Source organism: Penicillium citrinum (assembly GCF_028827155.1).
Source record: "Penicillium citrinum strain IBT 23319 chromosome Unknown utg000001l:1.0-4955037.0:1.0-4956770.0, whole genome shotgun sequence".
In the NCBI taxonomy this organism is placed as follows: domain Eukaryota; kingdom Fungi; phylum Ascomycota; class Eurotiomycetes; order Eurotiales; family Aspergillaceae; genus Penicillium; species Penicillium citrinum.
Window position 1 is genome coordinate 1,751,156 of NW_026622686.1, and position 15,873 is coordinate 1,767,028.

The 15,873-nt window shown below is 45.5% G+C and overlaps 5 protein-coding genes across 5 annotated transcripts; 4 read left to right on the plus strand and 1 right to left on the minus strand.

Annotated features, from left to right (window-relative positions):
* Positions 1 to 2,664: 2,664 nt before the first annotated feature.
* N7469_000646 (putative C2H2 finger domain protein) lies at positions 2,665 to 4,071 on the plus strand (the record flags this gene model as incomplete). Its single annotated transcript, XM_056639566.1, has 3 exons — positions 2,665 to 3,208; positions 3,253 to 3,875; positions 3,952 to 4,071. 3 exons carry the CDS (start codon positions 2,665 to 2,667, stop codon positions 4,069 to 4,071), a joined length of 1,287 nt encoding a protein of 428 aa, XP_056505323.1.
* A 665-nt stretch (positions 4,072 to 4,736) lies between these two features.
* On the plus strand, positions 4,737 to 6,084 carry N7469_000647 (uncharacterized protein; the record flags this gene model as incomplete). Its single annotated transcript, XM_056639567.1, has 3 exons — positions 4,737 to 5,318; positions 5,383 to 5,547; positions 5,605 to 6,084. The coding sequence occupies 3 exons, from the start codon at positions 4,737 to 4,739 to the stop codon at positions 6,082 to 6,084; spliced, it is 1,227 nt and encodes a 408-aa protein (XP_056505324.1).
* Positions 6,085 to 6,354: 270 nt separating this feature from the next.
* On the minus strand, positions 6,355 to 8,279 carry N7469_000648 (uncharacterized protein; the record flags this gene model as incomplete). Its single annotated transcript, XM_056639568.1, has 2 exons — positions 6,355 to 8,102; positions 8,246 to 8,279. The coding sequence occupies 2 exons, from the start codon at positions 8,277 to 8,279 to the stop codon at positions 6,355 to 6,357; spliced, it is 1,782 nt and encodes a 593-aa protein (XP_056505325.1).
* A 2,629-nt stretch (positions 8,280 to 10,908) lies between these two features.
* On the plus strand, positions 10,909 to 12,352 carry N7469_000649 (uncharacterized protein; the record flags this gene model as incomplete). The annotated part of the gene is made up of 6 exons (XM_056639569.1): positions 10,909 to 11,046; positions 11,111 to 11,337; positions 11,408 to 11,547; positions 11,608 to 11,702; positions 11,756 to 11,869; positions 11,927 to 12,352. 6 exons carry the CDS (start codon positions 10,909 to 10,911, stop codon positions 12,350 to 12,352), a joined length of 1,140 nt encoding a protein of 379 aa, XP_056505326.1.
* A 2,021-nt stretch (positions 12,353 to 14,373) lies between these two features.
* On the plus strand, positions 14,374 to 15,796 carry N7469_000650 (fungal specific transcription factor domain-containing protein; the record flags this gene model as incomplete). Its single annotated transcript, XM_056639570.1, has 3 exons — positions 14,374 to 14,814; positions 14,884 to 15,379; positions 15,441 to 15,796. The coding sequence occupies 3 exons, from the start codon at positions 14,374 to 14,376 to the stop codon at positions 15,794 to 15,796; spliced, it is 1,293 nt and encodes a 430-aa protein (XP_056505327.1).
* Between the last annotated feature and the right edge of the window lie 77 nt (positions 15,797 to 15,873).

Here is a 15,873-nt window from a genome sequence, read left to right on the forward strand (position 1 = left end):
GAGGTATTACAGTGACGGATTTTATAAACGGTCTTAACTATTTAGGTAGTGATAGAAGACGAGAATGCAGAGAATACAATCAATCAACAGATGGTGGCAATGGCTACTGCATCAGACTCTTATAAACGAGCGATGAATGGGCCTGGCTGAGCTGGCAACGAGCCTCGGTACTTGGTGGATTCGAAAAGATAGAGGGTGCAAAACCAGTCACATCTTTAATCTCCGGATCTGCGCCGGCCGACAATAGTAAATTAGCTATTTTGGTTATTTGTTCAGTATAGTGCTATGAAGAGGGATATATTTCCAAATATATAAGATAAGGTTATCTTTCTTGCCAACAAATTCTGTATAAATGCTGCAAAATAGTATTTTGGTATATTCATAGTATGCAGCAAAATATATCAGAGTTATACAACTATTGTTGTATATATTTATTTTAATTTTAGGATATACAAAAAGTATTCTGATTATATATGTATATCTGTATTTATTACAATGAACGTTTGAACTAGCGTCGAGTGTTGTCGTTCTGGGCGTTCGATTTACTGCCACTTAGTGTTGTGGCGTAGTCAGTATTCATGGCAGATATTTTCTGATTTAGGGTTATTCTGCGGGTGGCGAGTGTGCCACTTAAAAGTAATTGGTAGAATGGAAATACAGTAGTACTATGTATGCGACCGGTGAAGGTTGAATGTGCTCGGCTAATGCTCGTACTCTGCTGATAAGATGATGGATTTTATTGCCAGCTTTACGGAGAGTTGCCTATTAGTAATGTACATACTAGCATGTGCATATACTATTAGTTATAACTAGAGACTGTGCTGATGCAGGTGACCAGTCTAGGGGTGCAGGTGTATACATACAGTACGGAGTATGTATGTATGTACATAGTGAAGTCAGCTAGAAGGAGGCAAATGACTGGTCTACTGCAGTCTCCACTGTTCAGCTTGAGTGGATAGAAGAATCTGCTAGCCGGACTAGTGGGGGGAGAAAGAAAAAGAAGAAAAAGAAAAGGAGCAAAAGAGGCGATTCTGTAGTACGGAGTACACACTAAGTACATAGTCCATAGTGGTGTTGGTAGTAGTAGGGGATGTACACAGGAGTACTATGGTGAGACATGCTAGAGATAGTAGAGACTAGTAGTTCGGTTAGACGGATCTTATGCCCGATATACCACACATTAATTATCATAAAATACTTACTACGAGTACATATACATAGCATAGTATATACTGTGTATATACATATATACTACTAAATGAACTGATGATACTAACTGACACTGACAGACTCCATACTGATCAAAGCCACTCGCCGATCTCCCGGCTGGATGGCTGTCTGGTGGCAGCGGCTCTGGCAGGGCTCGATCGACGATCGATCCACTGACCTGCATATCTGGATTCTGTACTTATATAGTGAACTGGATATATAATACTAACACTAATGCTAATAAAACAACTAATACTCAGACTCAGCATGTAATAAAAACTAATATTAATGCAATACTATGTAATCACGCTGACTCCGTTCTCGATTCGATTAGTTGACCGAGAATGTCGGTGGAATCCGGCTAGCGGGACTATTGGTAGCGCTAAAATTAGACAGTACATACCTCTGTGCTAGTAGTTCATTACTCAGTATCTATAGTATATCTCTCTCTCTCTATATAGAGTATATATATTTTATAGTAATATTATATAGATAGTATATAGTATATAGTATATACTATGGTATATACTATGCTATCTATATAGTATACAGTATACAGTACAGTACAGGGTGTATACTGTACACACATACTGAATGGGCTTTTCTGATTGGCTCGGCTTGAATTGCAGTGGGGACAGGCAGATGACCGGCGAAATTTGGTTGACCAATCAGATCTGGCCTTCCTCGCTTGGGATGTCTGCTTTGGCATTTCGTATTGACTGAGATATTCCTAGATAAATCACGATGAGTATCTTCATTAGATAGGGAATAGAGAATCAGTGATCGAATATAGAGTATATATATATATATACATATTAGTGTACACTATATATTGTATATTGTATACTGTATATTGTACATTGTACATTGTATACAGTGTATAATGGATACTGTGTTTACTACCATAATAATCAAATAATAATAAAAGTAAATGTCAACCACGTTCCAGACCCGACCGTGGGACTGTCACTACCAAATAATACTAGAAAACTAAACTAAAAGGTCTAGTCCATTCCATCTAATTTATTCTCGTATCAGTCGCGCTTTCCTTTTCTATAAACTCCTCTCCTTCCCCTTCTTCCCCCGCGACGCCACACTCCACTCTTCTTTCTCTTTCCTTTTACATCTCATCTTCTCTCATCTTCTCTTCTCTCATCTCCCTCTTTTCCTCTCTCCCTCTCTCCCACCCCTCAACTCATCTCCCTCATTAATCACACACTTACCTGAATACGATATGATCTTCCCCTGATCGATCGCAACCCTCCGCGATCGACACCGCCCCTCCTGGATCCTTCGAGCCCTTCGGGGGTCCTGCCTGAAGGTCGAGACTGGTCCCTACACCCGGCTTCCTCGTATCCTCTCCCACCAGGTGCTGCCTCCTCGGCCATTCCCGACGAGCTTTTTGCTCGTGAAAATTCCACCCTGGCGACTCTGGCTGTCAATCCGACTCCTGCGATGGGGTCGGGACTGGAACTGTCGGCCCAGTCTTTGAATACTCGTCGTCCCGCGGCTCCAACTCTCCCCAGTTTTGAGTTGCCTCCACCTCCATTCACCAATAACAACATCAACAACAACAATAACCATAACAACCCTCTACACCAACACCAACAACACCAAAATCAAACCTCATCTTCCAAGTGGCCAATCGCAAATACTCATCCCTTGCCACCTGCTTCTCATCCACATCTACCCGCCAATGTGAGTGTGGGCAATTTGCTGACACCCCCGGCCTCAAATCAGTCCGGTGAGACCGCCGTCTCATCTCACCCGTTAGGTCCAGGTCCCGGTCCCGTCTCTGGCATCTCGTCCGATCTCTCCTCTTCATATTGGGGTACTACGCCGACGGGGACCGGCAGTGGAAGTGCCAGTGCTGCAAGTGTACAGAATCCTACCACTCCGTGGGCTTCCGCCTACACACTGCGCAACTCCTACTCACCCTCGGGCATGGTGGGTCGTTCGGCCACCGCGACTGTGATCCCCCAAGTCTCGTCTACGGATGGTCTATCGCAGCCATTCGAGGCTCCTTCATTGACTTTCCCACAGGCTTTGCCCGCTCCCCTTCTTCTATGGCACTCTATCATCCTTCGTCGGGTCACGCCACTTCTCCCGCTCCGTTGCCATCTAACGATCCATATGCGACGCAAAAAGGGCCACCTCCAATGTATGGTGCACCACCTCCCCATATGCCCAGTCCCCATCAAACGGGCTTTTCACCCATGTATGGTCCTCCCGCGATTAGTCCGGCCGGACTAGGCATTCATCCACAAGCACGAATGTCCGCGCAAAGTCCCGGGGGCCAGCCCCCGCTCGCCTTTCCACGTCAACCGTGGCCCTCGTATTCGTTGCCCGCGATGAATGGACCCGTCATGACCAATGTACATAGTCCTAACAGTCCCATGTCGATGATGGGCGGCGGCATGCAACCAGGGCTATTGCCCGGGTTCAACAGCGGCCATGTCGCAAGTACACAACATCTCTATGGGGCACATCCACCACCGCATGGAATGGCTGCTCCGGCCGCAGATCGACCATTTAAATGCGATCAATGCCCGCAAAGTTTCAATCGAAATCACGATCTGAAGCGACATAAGCGAATTCACCTGGCTGTGAAACCTTTCCCTTGTTCTCACTGTGATAAAAGCTTCTCCCGAAAGGATGCCCTTAAGGTATTTCCCCTATTTTCCTCCTTCCTCCCCCTGTCTAACTCGCCAGAAACTAATACATGTTCTTTTTCTGTTTCAGCGCCACATCTTAGTCAAAGGATGTGGCAAAGATGGCGATTCCGATTCGACCAATCACACAACCGAACCCAAGGAAGTGCGCAGTGAAGATGGTAGCCCCGTCCTCAATGGGCGGGTCTAAGTGAATACAGTTCTGCATTCCTGTGGTTCCCATCCACATCTCGCCCCGACCTGTATCTATTCTCATCTATGGGGAAACAGTCATGATGTGGACTGGGGGGACCACAGCGGCCTGGGAGTCGGGAAGGATTTTGATTTAAGTTTGATCTTGGATTGTTTGATTAATTTGCAATTTTTCTTTGTTTGTTCTGGCGAAGGGCGGGCATATTGGGCTGGGCTATGTTCTGTTTTTATTCTGGATTATTTTTGATTTCTAGCCTGACGAGTGACGAGTGTATCTGTTTACTTGACCTGAACACGAAGTTGTTCGATGGTATATAGCAACTGCATGAATGTCTACACATCATGATTACATTCTCTCTTCTCCTCTTCTCCTCTTCTCTCCTATTCTACACGAATAGCTGACTATGCCGAGTTTTAACAATGAAAGAATCTCCACAAATCTCCGAGGTCCCCGAAAACTAAGACCTCTCACAGTCAAATAGTAACGTTATCAGTTCGGATGTTTAAGGTTGTGGCACTATCAATTCAACAGGTTTAGAGGCCTGATTGTCTTATTATGTACTTAGTACTACACGGAATATAAAATATCATATTTTAGGATGATCCCTCCCTGAATCTTCCAGATATCATTTCTCAACAAAGAATCCCCCCCTCAATATCACAATGTATACCCTCAGCTGGACCCTCCTTCGATCAGTCGCATATCTTACATTTGCATTTACGTTTGTATCATCAGCAGGACTCTCCACTTCTTCACTCCATCAGACCTATCGTATTCCCTCGAAAGTCCAGAATGGCACGGCCCATGCAAGATTCGAAGTTGATACTTTTGGTGGAAATCTTAGTCTATCCAGCCGACAGAGTTTCGATGCACCACAAGTTAATCGAATCAATTCTGACTCCTTTGACTGGTGGTATTTCGATGTTGTTGACGAATATAATCCACTTATCTCGCTTGTTGTGACTTTTTTTACGTCTTCTGCGAGTGCGTTTCCATTTTTAGATCCTAATGAGGATTCCGTGCTGACTGCTTATGTCTGGGTTTCGTTTGGGAATGGTTCGTCTTGGGCTGGATATTTACCTGCTTCATTGGCTTTGGTGGATATTGGTGGGAAACAGGCGAGTTTGGGGATATGGGAGGGAAATGGATTTCAATGGAATGCTGTGAAGGAAGATCTTTCTGCTTATGAAGTTGTTATTGATGCACCTGAACTTGAGATTAAGGGGAGGTTGGACTTAGTCGCGGTCAGTATTATTCTTTTTTGGATGATTTTGTTTTGTTACGGGCTCTAATTAAGAGATATTGTAGAGATCACCTCTTCATTTACCTTGTGGTATTCGAGAGAATATTACTTCTTTACAGATAGCTCCTCATATAGGATGGGTTAGTCTTGTTCCTGATGCTGTTGGCTCTGTGGATATGACTATCCTAGATACGCAGATGAAGTTTCAAGGCGTGGCCTATCATGACAAGGTGAGAATAGTTACCAAAATGCGTACTTTGGATTTATTGATGAATTGATTGAAATAGAATTGGTCCGATCGAAACTTCACCGATTCCGTACGAAGCTGGTACTGGGGCCATGGTCGACTGGGCTTATACTCGATTGTCTGGTTCAGCTACCTCGCCATCAATGATCCAACCAACACGACCTACGTGAGCAGCTATGTTGCTCATAATGGAGAGGTCTTGATATCGGAATGTGATGATTCGCTTCTTACCGTTCGTCCGACGGGTCGCTCGAATACAACTGGTGATCGATACCCTGCGTTCGTTGGTGATCTTCCTGATGGATTTAAGCTGGACTTTGTTTTGCCAGAGAATACCAGATTGAGGGTCAATGTATCCACGAGAGTTAAGGTTGCAGGCGATGGAGAATATTATATGCGATGGACTGGGAATATGACAGGCGAAGTGGTAGAGATGAATCCATCGCCTGTCATACAAGAATCTTCCTTGACTGGAGTGGCTGTCTTTGAACAATTTCACATGCAGGAACAAGATCCTTGACTTGTGTAAGTCTTATATAGTCTTGGTTAAAGTGTTTACCAAGTCAATTAGTACATTTTGTACCATGGAAGAGCCTTTGAAGAGCCATTTGGCTGCACTGTTCTTGGAAATGAAGTCTATATCGAGATTCTGTCAAAGTACTTCAAGTTGAAATAGTAACATAATATGGGTATCTCGCGGAATGCGCGAAAAAATGAAAATGAAAAACGAAAAGAGAGAAACCAAAAGAGATACGATACATTATAGACCATGTGATTATTCTTCTCCTACTCACTTCGTGCAAGTCTTTGCCTTCCACTCATCAACCAAACCTCGATAATCCTCAGTACCATATGGATCGAAGCATCGAGCGAGAACACCCTTCTTTCTCTCTGTGGGTAAGCCGAGATCACGCAGCATCAAATCGATGAATGGGATCGCATCAAAGACGAAATCCGGATTTCGACGGCCAAACCCGCCAGGGTAGCGATATTTGCCAAATTCAGAATGTAAAGCAGTTTCCCATGCCAGGTTGAGGTCATTCACGCCCTCATTCTTGGGATCCAGGCTGGAGCGTACGGATTCTGGACATTTCTCTGCAGCGGTAGGAGTAAGATGACCCCCAAAGTATGCTGCGATCCACAATGCCTGAGTCTGCGCGATCAATGTCGTGTTGATTGTCATTGTGATACCCATAAATGCGAGAGATCGATCTTGGACCTGTGAGAGAGGGACCATGAATCGTGCAAGACGGAATGGATGTGGTACCGATGCCTCGGCTTCCTGATTCAATGGGTGATATTTCGGATTCGGCGGAGGGCCATTGCGAAGGCGAGGGAAACGGTTCAAGATCTCTTCATCGGCGGCCTTGACTAGCTTCTCATCCAGAGGATCTTCACTCCATGGAAATCCTAGCTGTCGATCGATGCCTTCGGGTAAGAATCGAAGATTGGGGGTTGCTCGCCAGCCAGTTGAGCAGATCAATGCAGAGGTAGAAAGTGTCTCGCCGGTAGCGAGGTGAACTTTATGATCGGAGAGATGGTCGAGCTCACCAATATGCACTTTGATTGTGCCATCTTTGACGAGATCAAAGAAGTTGGTTGGATAGTTGAGAATACTGAGCGACGAGGCAATCCAGAATGGGCTCACCCATGGCTGCAACTTCTTGACTTCGTCATGTTTATTATATCCATTCAATTGGATCACATCATCTGCTAAAACTGCCCAGAAGGCATCGACAATCTTCCGACCTAACCAGGTTCCATGTAAGAAATTCCGAATCCGAGGATATCCATCGGCTGAGCCCCAAATGCATGGACTGAACCAGGTCAGGAACCGCGTTGTCACCAATTTCTCCAGCCATTTCTTCAAAGGCGTCACATATGGTGGGGCCATCCAATTAGGACCGTGACCAGATTCACGAATAATCCAGTCCACTTTCATTCCCGATGTTGCACAGGCATACGCTGCATCCCAGGCCGATTTGGTACCACCGAAGATCGTCACGCGCTCCCCTTCGTGAAGAATGGTATCTTCGTGTTGGAGGAGATCGCGACAATGAATTAGCGGGGCACCAAAACTTTCTTGACCGGTGAAAGTGGGAAGATAAGCTTGCGAGGTGACCCCAGTTGCGACGATCAATTTCTTCGTGTCGATGGTGACGGAAGATGGAGAGGATGCGGATGGATCATCGTGCAACACCACCAGCTGCCAGCTACCATCCAAGCCATGTTCCGCACTTTCGACTCGGTGATTCAGTCGAATACGATCGAGGAACCCAAATTCCTTAGAATATGCCTCCATATATTTCTGGACGATCTCGCCGGGGATATGTTCGCCGGGCTTGACACCAAAAGTAGCCTCGTCCATGGGGAAATCACTGAACTCATATGTTCCCAACATATTATTTGATTTCAACCCTTTGTATAGTCGGTGCTTTGCCCAGACTCCTCCAATAGAGCTGGCAGCCTCCAGGAGAAGAACATTGCTGTCGGGGTTCAATTCACGATAAGTCTTGACAGCAGCCAGCCCGCTCCAGCCTGTTTGACGGACACCGGTTAGATATCATGATATTGCAAGGTTCACGGGAAGAAAAAAAAATGCGACAGGAAATTCGCCGAGAAGCAGATTGAAATTATTGGGCCTAGGAACATGAGGTTTGAGCTTAACAGGAACCACTCACCAGCGCCAATGACTACAAGATCCAAAACTTCCATCTTTCCAAGGGTTGTAAACTAGGAGTCAACCGACCCGTGCAAAGGAAAATAAGACGGCGAACAAACAGGGTCACTACGAGACTTTTGAAAGTCCGATGAGCCCCGTGGGAGCACAAATGCGCAAGGCTCGAACTAAACCGTCTAGACTTGAGGTAGGACGGTCCCTTTACGGGGTCAGTGGGCCTGTCAATAGGCAATCACCGGGGAAATGAGTCTGACAGTCTTGAATTGGGGCTTGGTCTGGTGTATCCACAGGGGCAAGATGGGCGCAACGAGTTCAACTTTCTTTACGGAGGACTCTGGATTTGATAGTGGTATTTTGTTCACCAACTCAGGAGTTAAGGAGGAGGCTACAATCTGGAGGTTGTGTGGAATGAAGGGCATTCCCCTCCAACAAACAAAGGAGAGAGAAAAAAGAAAAAGAAAACAAGACTATCTGTGTGCCAGTATGTGCCAGTGTGCGAGTGCAAGCAGGGGGGAGGGGGGGGCTTTACTTTCCCCCTGGCTACACTATGCACATCGCTGAATTTGTACCGAGAGAATATGGTAAAAAACCATCATCCTTGGCCTCATTTGAGGGAATCCACACTTTCAAAAAATTCGATCGGCTGTTCGCTTATAAGTCAAAGTCAATTCTTCCTCCGGCGTTTGACATGCACAAGCGTACCGGAGTAGACCCGCCTACTTTCTTGATCCTATTTTTTTTTATTTTCCCTTTTTTTGGGGTCTTTTTCTTTCATTGACACACCACGGGCGTTGCGCTAGCACTTTTAGTCCACTTTTTAGCGCATTTCTCGGAGGCTGTCATTTTGTGGTCCACGAGGAGTAGGGTTATTGCTGTGGGCCTTCATCCCTTCTTTGAAAACTCAAATCCTCAAACTGGTTCGGAGTCAGAAGTGGGGGGGTCATGATTCTGCTTGTACATAATTAAAAGAGCGAGGTACATTGTCTAATTGCTTATTGAACTAACTAGGAGGAATTGAAATTGGGTCTGGGTTGAAGAGATTCGGATGTGGGTTCCCCCTTTCTCCAGGGAGCTCAGACCTCAATCTACCGTACATATCAAGATCCCGGGAATCTACGGAATATCTTTTGATACTAGTACGGAGTATAGCCTCGATTGCATGCTGATCAGATCAGAATGACTGAAATAAACCGCAATTTGGGGACTCAACGGCGCGGGAAGTGCAGGTGCCGGAATTGCGCTCGTCGTTCGCTCCACGGCGGGTCCTAAGCTGCTCCACTGGGCTTGTTTGACTGGATGAACGGGGGGATTCTCCGCCTGTCATGGAATAGGAAGCTTTGCCTTCCGTTCTGAAACATGGAACCTGGTAAGGTTGGGATGGAGAGGGACGGCAAGATTGTTTACATAGTACTATGTACATACATAGAATGACAATTGTGTTGTCGGTGATATCGTAAGAATTTGAAGCTTCAACTGGCCAGGTGAAACTCTGTAAAATTCCATTTTATACTGAAAATTCCAGCAATGATAAAGGGTTTAGATCATTGCAAATTTCAAAAGGAAATATCAGAAAGTATTGGTTGTACTCCGTCATGGAAGCCCACATCCCGAGGTCCGTGAACAACCATCCAGCTTCTTGTATCTGGGACTTTTGCCTGGAATATCTTCCCTAAATTTAATACGATCCACTTCCAGTTACCGGGTCGTTGGATATTCTTAGCGCGCTCACACACACACTCATACACACGAGGTTCCGCGCTCTACTATTTACAGGAAATTCTACTTTCGGATAAAAGTACGTAGCTCATCAATATCAGTTCTATGTAATCTGTCAAACCAACGAATTGCGAGATCTATGACTGGCCCGGGTATTGACAGCTGACCAACGGGTCGCCCTCAGACATAGAAAATCTCATTCCAATCCCAGTTGCAGTTTATCTTTTGTCGGTGTAACCGATTGCATCCGAAGGGATCTGAGTGCTGTCCAGGGACTCTTGAGGTGGAACGGTCCGTTTGAGAGCTGTCAAATCTTCTTCTGCAATGTCGATCGTGCGCTTATGGGGAAATTGGCAGGTCGACCTCGGAAGAACAAGGTGGAGTATTTTCTACTGTACATACCTACTATGTACTTGACTTGCAACGCATCCACTTCCCAAGAACCCGTTAGTCGGGAAAGAAAATATTCCCAGATCAGGCCTGGACCTGGACCTCGAACTCTTGGCCGATACCTTGAAAAGATCCACGGTGGATGGATGGATGTATTCCGCACGGTAGGACGAGTGGACCACTGATCTGTCACTGTCGGTCATTGGACTTGATCTATCTGGGTCCCACGTTGCGTGTTTAGCACGACGCCATCACTCCATGAAGAAAATCTCATTTTTCCAGTGTTCTCCATCCAGAGAAAACGGTTTCAACCTCTACCCGTGGCGGCTAAGCGGCTGGGATCCATTTCTGGGTTATCTTATCCTTGATTAACTGTGCTGTTTATAAATCGACCGGGGGTGCGGACTTGCTTCTTTGTCCGGACTGGTTCCAATGACAAGAGGGCGGAGGGGAACTTGTTCTTTTTCTTTTTGCTTGTACTCCGGTCTCTTTTCATCCTTTATCTGAAGCACGCCTGAATGTGAAACTTTGGAAAGAATACCCCCCCTTCCAAGAATCATGGGTGACTTCAACACAGAGGCATTCACACTACTGGCGGTGGCCATTGTGGTCATTGGTCTGCGTACCACAGCACGATGGATCATGGTTGGACCACGGAATTTCCAACCAGATGACTATCTGATGCTTTTGGCGTGTGTGAGTGGCGCAATGATTTGAAGACTCGATTAATTTGCTGTTGTAGTGCTGATAGATGAGATAGGTGGTGTATGGCCTCGAGACTGGCGCCGCGTATATGGTCGGTGCATGGTTTATGGGACTTGCAAACAATGCAATGACCGACGAGCAGCGCAGGACGCTCTCCCCTAACTCTGAGGAGTATCGCTTGCGTGTCGGGGGCTCGAAGGTGCAGGTAACTGGCTGGTCTTTGTATACACTCCTTTTATGGCTGCTGAAGACCTGCATGGCCATTTTTTATTCTCGATTGACGTGAGTTTCCATGATGAAAGAGAATAGACGTGATATTTGGGATTTTTATTGTTACTGACTGGTACATTAGAGCGGGACTGATCAATATGCGCGTTCGAATTCATGTCGCCTATGTACTGATCGGCGTAACTTATATTGCGACTATTTGTTCAATTCTCTTCGGCTGCCATCCTATGCACAAGAACTGGCAGATATATCCTAATCCCGGGAGTGAGTCACTATTCCCATTCTGAGTGATCGCATATCGGAGACGATGCTTACCATTGATAGACTATTGCCAGCCAGCAGTATCCAAGATTGATATCTATGTGACTGTGGTGCTCAATGTTGCGACCGACATTTACTTAATCAGCATTCCGGCTCCAGTATGTACAGATAGGAACGTATAAGAGTTGCCATATCTCTAATTGCCCCTTAGATGCTATTCAAGGCTCGACTGCGCTGGAGGGAAAAGTTGGAGCTCCTCGTCTTATTTAGTGGCGGTCTGTTTGTTATGATGGCTGGCATTTTGCGGTGTGTTTTGATTTTGACAGTGAGTGAATCTCTCGATGCCTCAAGAGGTAAACTTACTGACATGTAATACTCTTAGGCCGGTGCAAACGGTGCTCAGCAAGCTGGTAGCTGGGCTTGCCGCGAAACCTTCGTGGCGGTCGTCATCGGAAACGTCCCAATGATATATCCACTCTTTCGTCGAGTCGCACGTCGCGCGGGACTATACCTGACAACCAAAAGTGATTCACAGAGTTATCCTGCATATCCATTATCTGAAGGAGAAAACATCAGCGGATATGCCAAACGAAAGAAGTTCCGTCATCCATTATCCATCCCCGCCGATACGCAATGGAACACCACAAGTGATGAACAAATGATCCTTCCGACTTCACGACAACAACCTCCAACATGTACGGCTGGTGATGGTGACTGGGATTCCCAGAGTCATCGCAGTGCTGGTGGGGGAATCAAGGTCATTCACGAAACTATCATACATAGTGCAGAGAAAGGATCCCGGCTATAGATATCAGGAAGTAATATCAAGCAAAACCCTGAATTTTGAACGACCGGAACTGTTGTACTGCTGGTAAAACTTCTGATCGCCATAGTGATGTTTAGTATAAGTCAGTCGTAGGGGGTGAAGGTTGATTGAATCTAAAGCATAAACTTGATGTTTATTGGCGTAGAGTGTACATAGACTAGAAACGACGCGAGGATAAGAAAAAAGATCAATTAAACACACTGATTTACTCACGGCACATGTGGACAGCAATTTTCACTCACTGACGATTGGTTCAATACTATTGAATCCAATAGATATCGATTGAAATCTGCTGAGATAGGAACTCGAAGTCTGCTCTGCTACAACTTTATGCAATAATGCCATGCAAAAGGACTATGATCTTCAGCGCAAGTTTGAATGACATAGATATCTTTATAGATAAATCAAGTTTTTTTCATAGTATGTACTGGGAACTTGAATGGCCTCTCATTTAGAGTGCTTGCAAGGTTGTCCTCATGTCGAATAGTCTAAAATTCCCCGCGCTGCCTTTAAATTCCGTCGAACGCCGAACATTCCGAAACTTCCGTCGTCCCCACTTGAGAGAAAGAAAAGATCCGATCCCGAACCTCCAACTGTCAATGTGGGCAACGGACACCAAGGTGATACTAGCAGGTTGAGCTTTATCGGATCAAGGAAATCAAATCATAGAGTCTATTTGTTCGAGCTCCAATGCCATGCAATGTGCCAATTCTGGTCGTGAATACCAGGATTCGAGTCAGCCACCTCCAAAACGATCCAAAAGGGGCCGATATGCATCAAAAGCCTGGTATGGAAAGAATGAATGCATTAAGTTAAAAACTTTATATGAGAATGGATACTGACTTGAGTGTCAGTGACCAATGCCAGCGCCGGAAAATTAGGGTATGTATATCAACGGCTCTTAGCGAGGAGATGGATAGAGCCTGGCTGAATTCTTAAAGTGTGATGAAAACACTCCTTGCCAGCCCTGCTTAGGCAGAGATCTTGATTGTCAGCGAAACGGAACTGACATGAGAGGGAGATGGCGAACTAGTACTAGCACTCATTTAAATCTGGCAAAGGATGAGCTAGGTTCTCGCTTGACTCGATTGGAGAATGAGATGAACTCGATCAAAAAGCTCGAGTCGAATATTACTGAAACAGGGCATCAGAATCATGATGAGCGCAGCCAGATTGATGTATCAAAAGAAACCGAGAGAAACGAAGTGATTCCTACAAATTCGAATTCTTCACGCAAAGTACAAACCTTCTCCGGGGAAACATCTCTCGCCCATAATCTGACTGTGGTTGAAGGACGCCTGGAGCAGATGGGTGTTGAATATTCACGCTTCAGATCTGATTCACCGAATGGCCAATATAGGTCCAATTTAACACCCTCGCCGGAATTATCACTCCGTCAGTTTCCGGGTAAAGAAATAAGTCTGATCCATAGGGTCTTACGGAACTATGCAATAATTCCGAATAGGGGACAATGGGAAGTCATCATGCATACTTTCTGTGACGAGGTCCACGTTCTTGTCCCCTTTCTACATCTTCCGGGTATGTGGAAAGTCTATGAAAAAACCTGGGAAGTGTCATTTGATCAAATTTCAAGCGGTTATGATCTTGATGGAACTCATCGGATACAGACAGCTCACATTTTGTTGTGCCTTGCAAATGGTAAATGCGTCGAATCATCGCGGTTCGAAGGAGATGAAGGTCCATATTCCGCAGGATGGAGCTTTTATAGCGCTGCAAGGGATATCTTCGGCGATTTGATAGATGGGTTTGGCCAATGTGGGGATCAGATTTTCCTTCTGCAAACCGTGGTCTTAATGGTAAGATGGCCTATTCATACTCCGCGGGATTAAGAAGCTTATCAGTGAATGTAGGTAATATATCTCTTCCGCATCGATTCCCATGGACCTGCCGAAAAAATTTTGGCCCTGTCAATATCTCATGCACACCATCTTGGCCTTCACCGGGAAAAGGTAGTAGAATCAATGAATCCGTTCGAGAGAGAAATGGCTCGTCGAATTTGGTGGTGCATCTACCTATTAGACCGGAGACTAGCAATTGAGACTGGTCGACCGTTCCTCATTCAGGATGTGAATGTTGACGTTGGACTCCCTCGCAACATCAGCGATGAAAGGCTGGAATGTCTGAGAAGAGCCCCGAGATCTACTAGACTGGAGAATATGACTGAGGAACCCACTGCAGTACCCTACTTAATAGCCATGACAAGCTACTCTAGGGTTATTGGGAAGGTCTGGGAGGCTCTTTATGGCGCTGCCACATCTGATAAAACCTCAACAACGCTGCTAAATGAGTATCTTGAGCATCTTATCACGCAGTCTCAGAAATCTATTCAGCATGAGTTTGCCTACGATCCCCTCAACCCAGGCAATGACAGCTCAGAGACATTGGCTTGGTGGCAAGTCAAGCAGCAATTCATAATGCGCATAGTCAGTATCTTCCGTGAAAGCAATTTGCTTCATCTGAAAAGAAGAAGAAACGCTAATAATTTCTCATAGCGTTGGTCATCCATCCATTTACTAATTAGGAAACCAATGCTTCAAAGGTCATGGCGTATCGATCAACCCGAGGCCGTCGAAAATGAAGTGATATGCATGCGAATAGCCCAACGTATAATTGTTGACTTCAGGAACGTTCCTGAGAAACATCCGAAATATACATTTCCGTTCTTGCATTACTTGACCAACGCTACTATTATCGCATTGGGTTTGATAATCAAACAGTCGGCTTTCAGGGACACATATGGAGCAGTGACGATGGAGGCTGCAAAAGCACTCAAAGAGCACTGTCGCAAGACCTGGACGTCCTCGAAGCTATTACGAGCCGTTTGGAGACTAAATGAAATGGCCGAAGCAACCCTATCCACATATGATAAATCCTCTGACGATCCAGGGGTTTTGATGAATAAATCACATTTTCCGTCTTCTTGGAACCATTCTCATTGCATCAACTTAACAGAGGGATCAGTAAGCTCGAATAAGTTTGCAAATAACAGTGAGTCCCTCGGAGGTTGCATTCATTCCACAAAATTGCGGTAAATCTGACTGAATCCAAGTTGATAAGTCCAATTCTAATGCCCGGTTATGCAAAAATGTCAATAAGCAAACGCACCAAGCGACTCGAACATCAACAACAATAAATTCCACCCATTCGGACGCCCAGCAATCAATCGGTCTCCCAAAACACTCGGGCTGTGGAGTCATTCCACGCGGACCTATCGAGGCCGAAGTCGATGATGAATTGCGTACTTTTCGGGGTGATACAAGATATATTCCAGCCAGCCAAATTGGTTCGCTGGAGCCCGAGACCAACACTCATTTTTCAGGGGAAATGATAGATGATGGAATGGAATGGCTTCGGTCACTTTTCGAAAATGATGTTGACACCAATCTTCCTCCTGTCTGGGATTAAATTGGGACGATGGAAAATGAAGTAAAGACTCATCTGCTAGCAAATTCGCTCTTAATTTCTCTTTTGGCTTTTTTTTG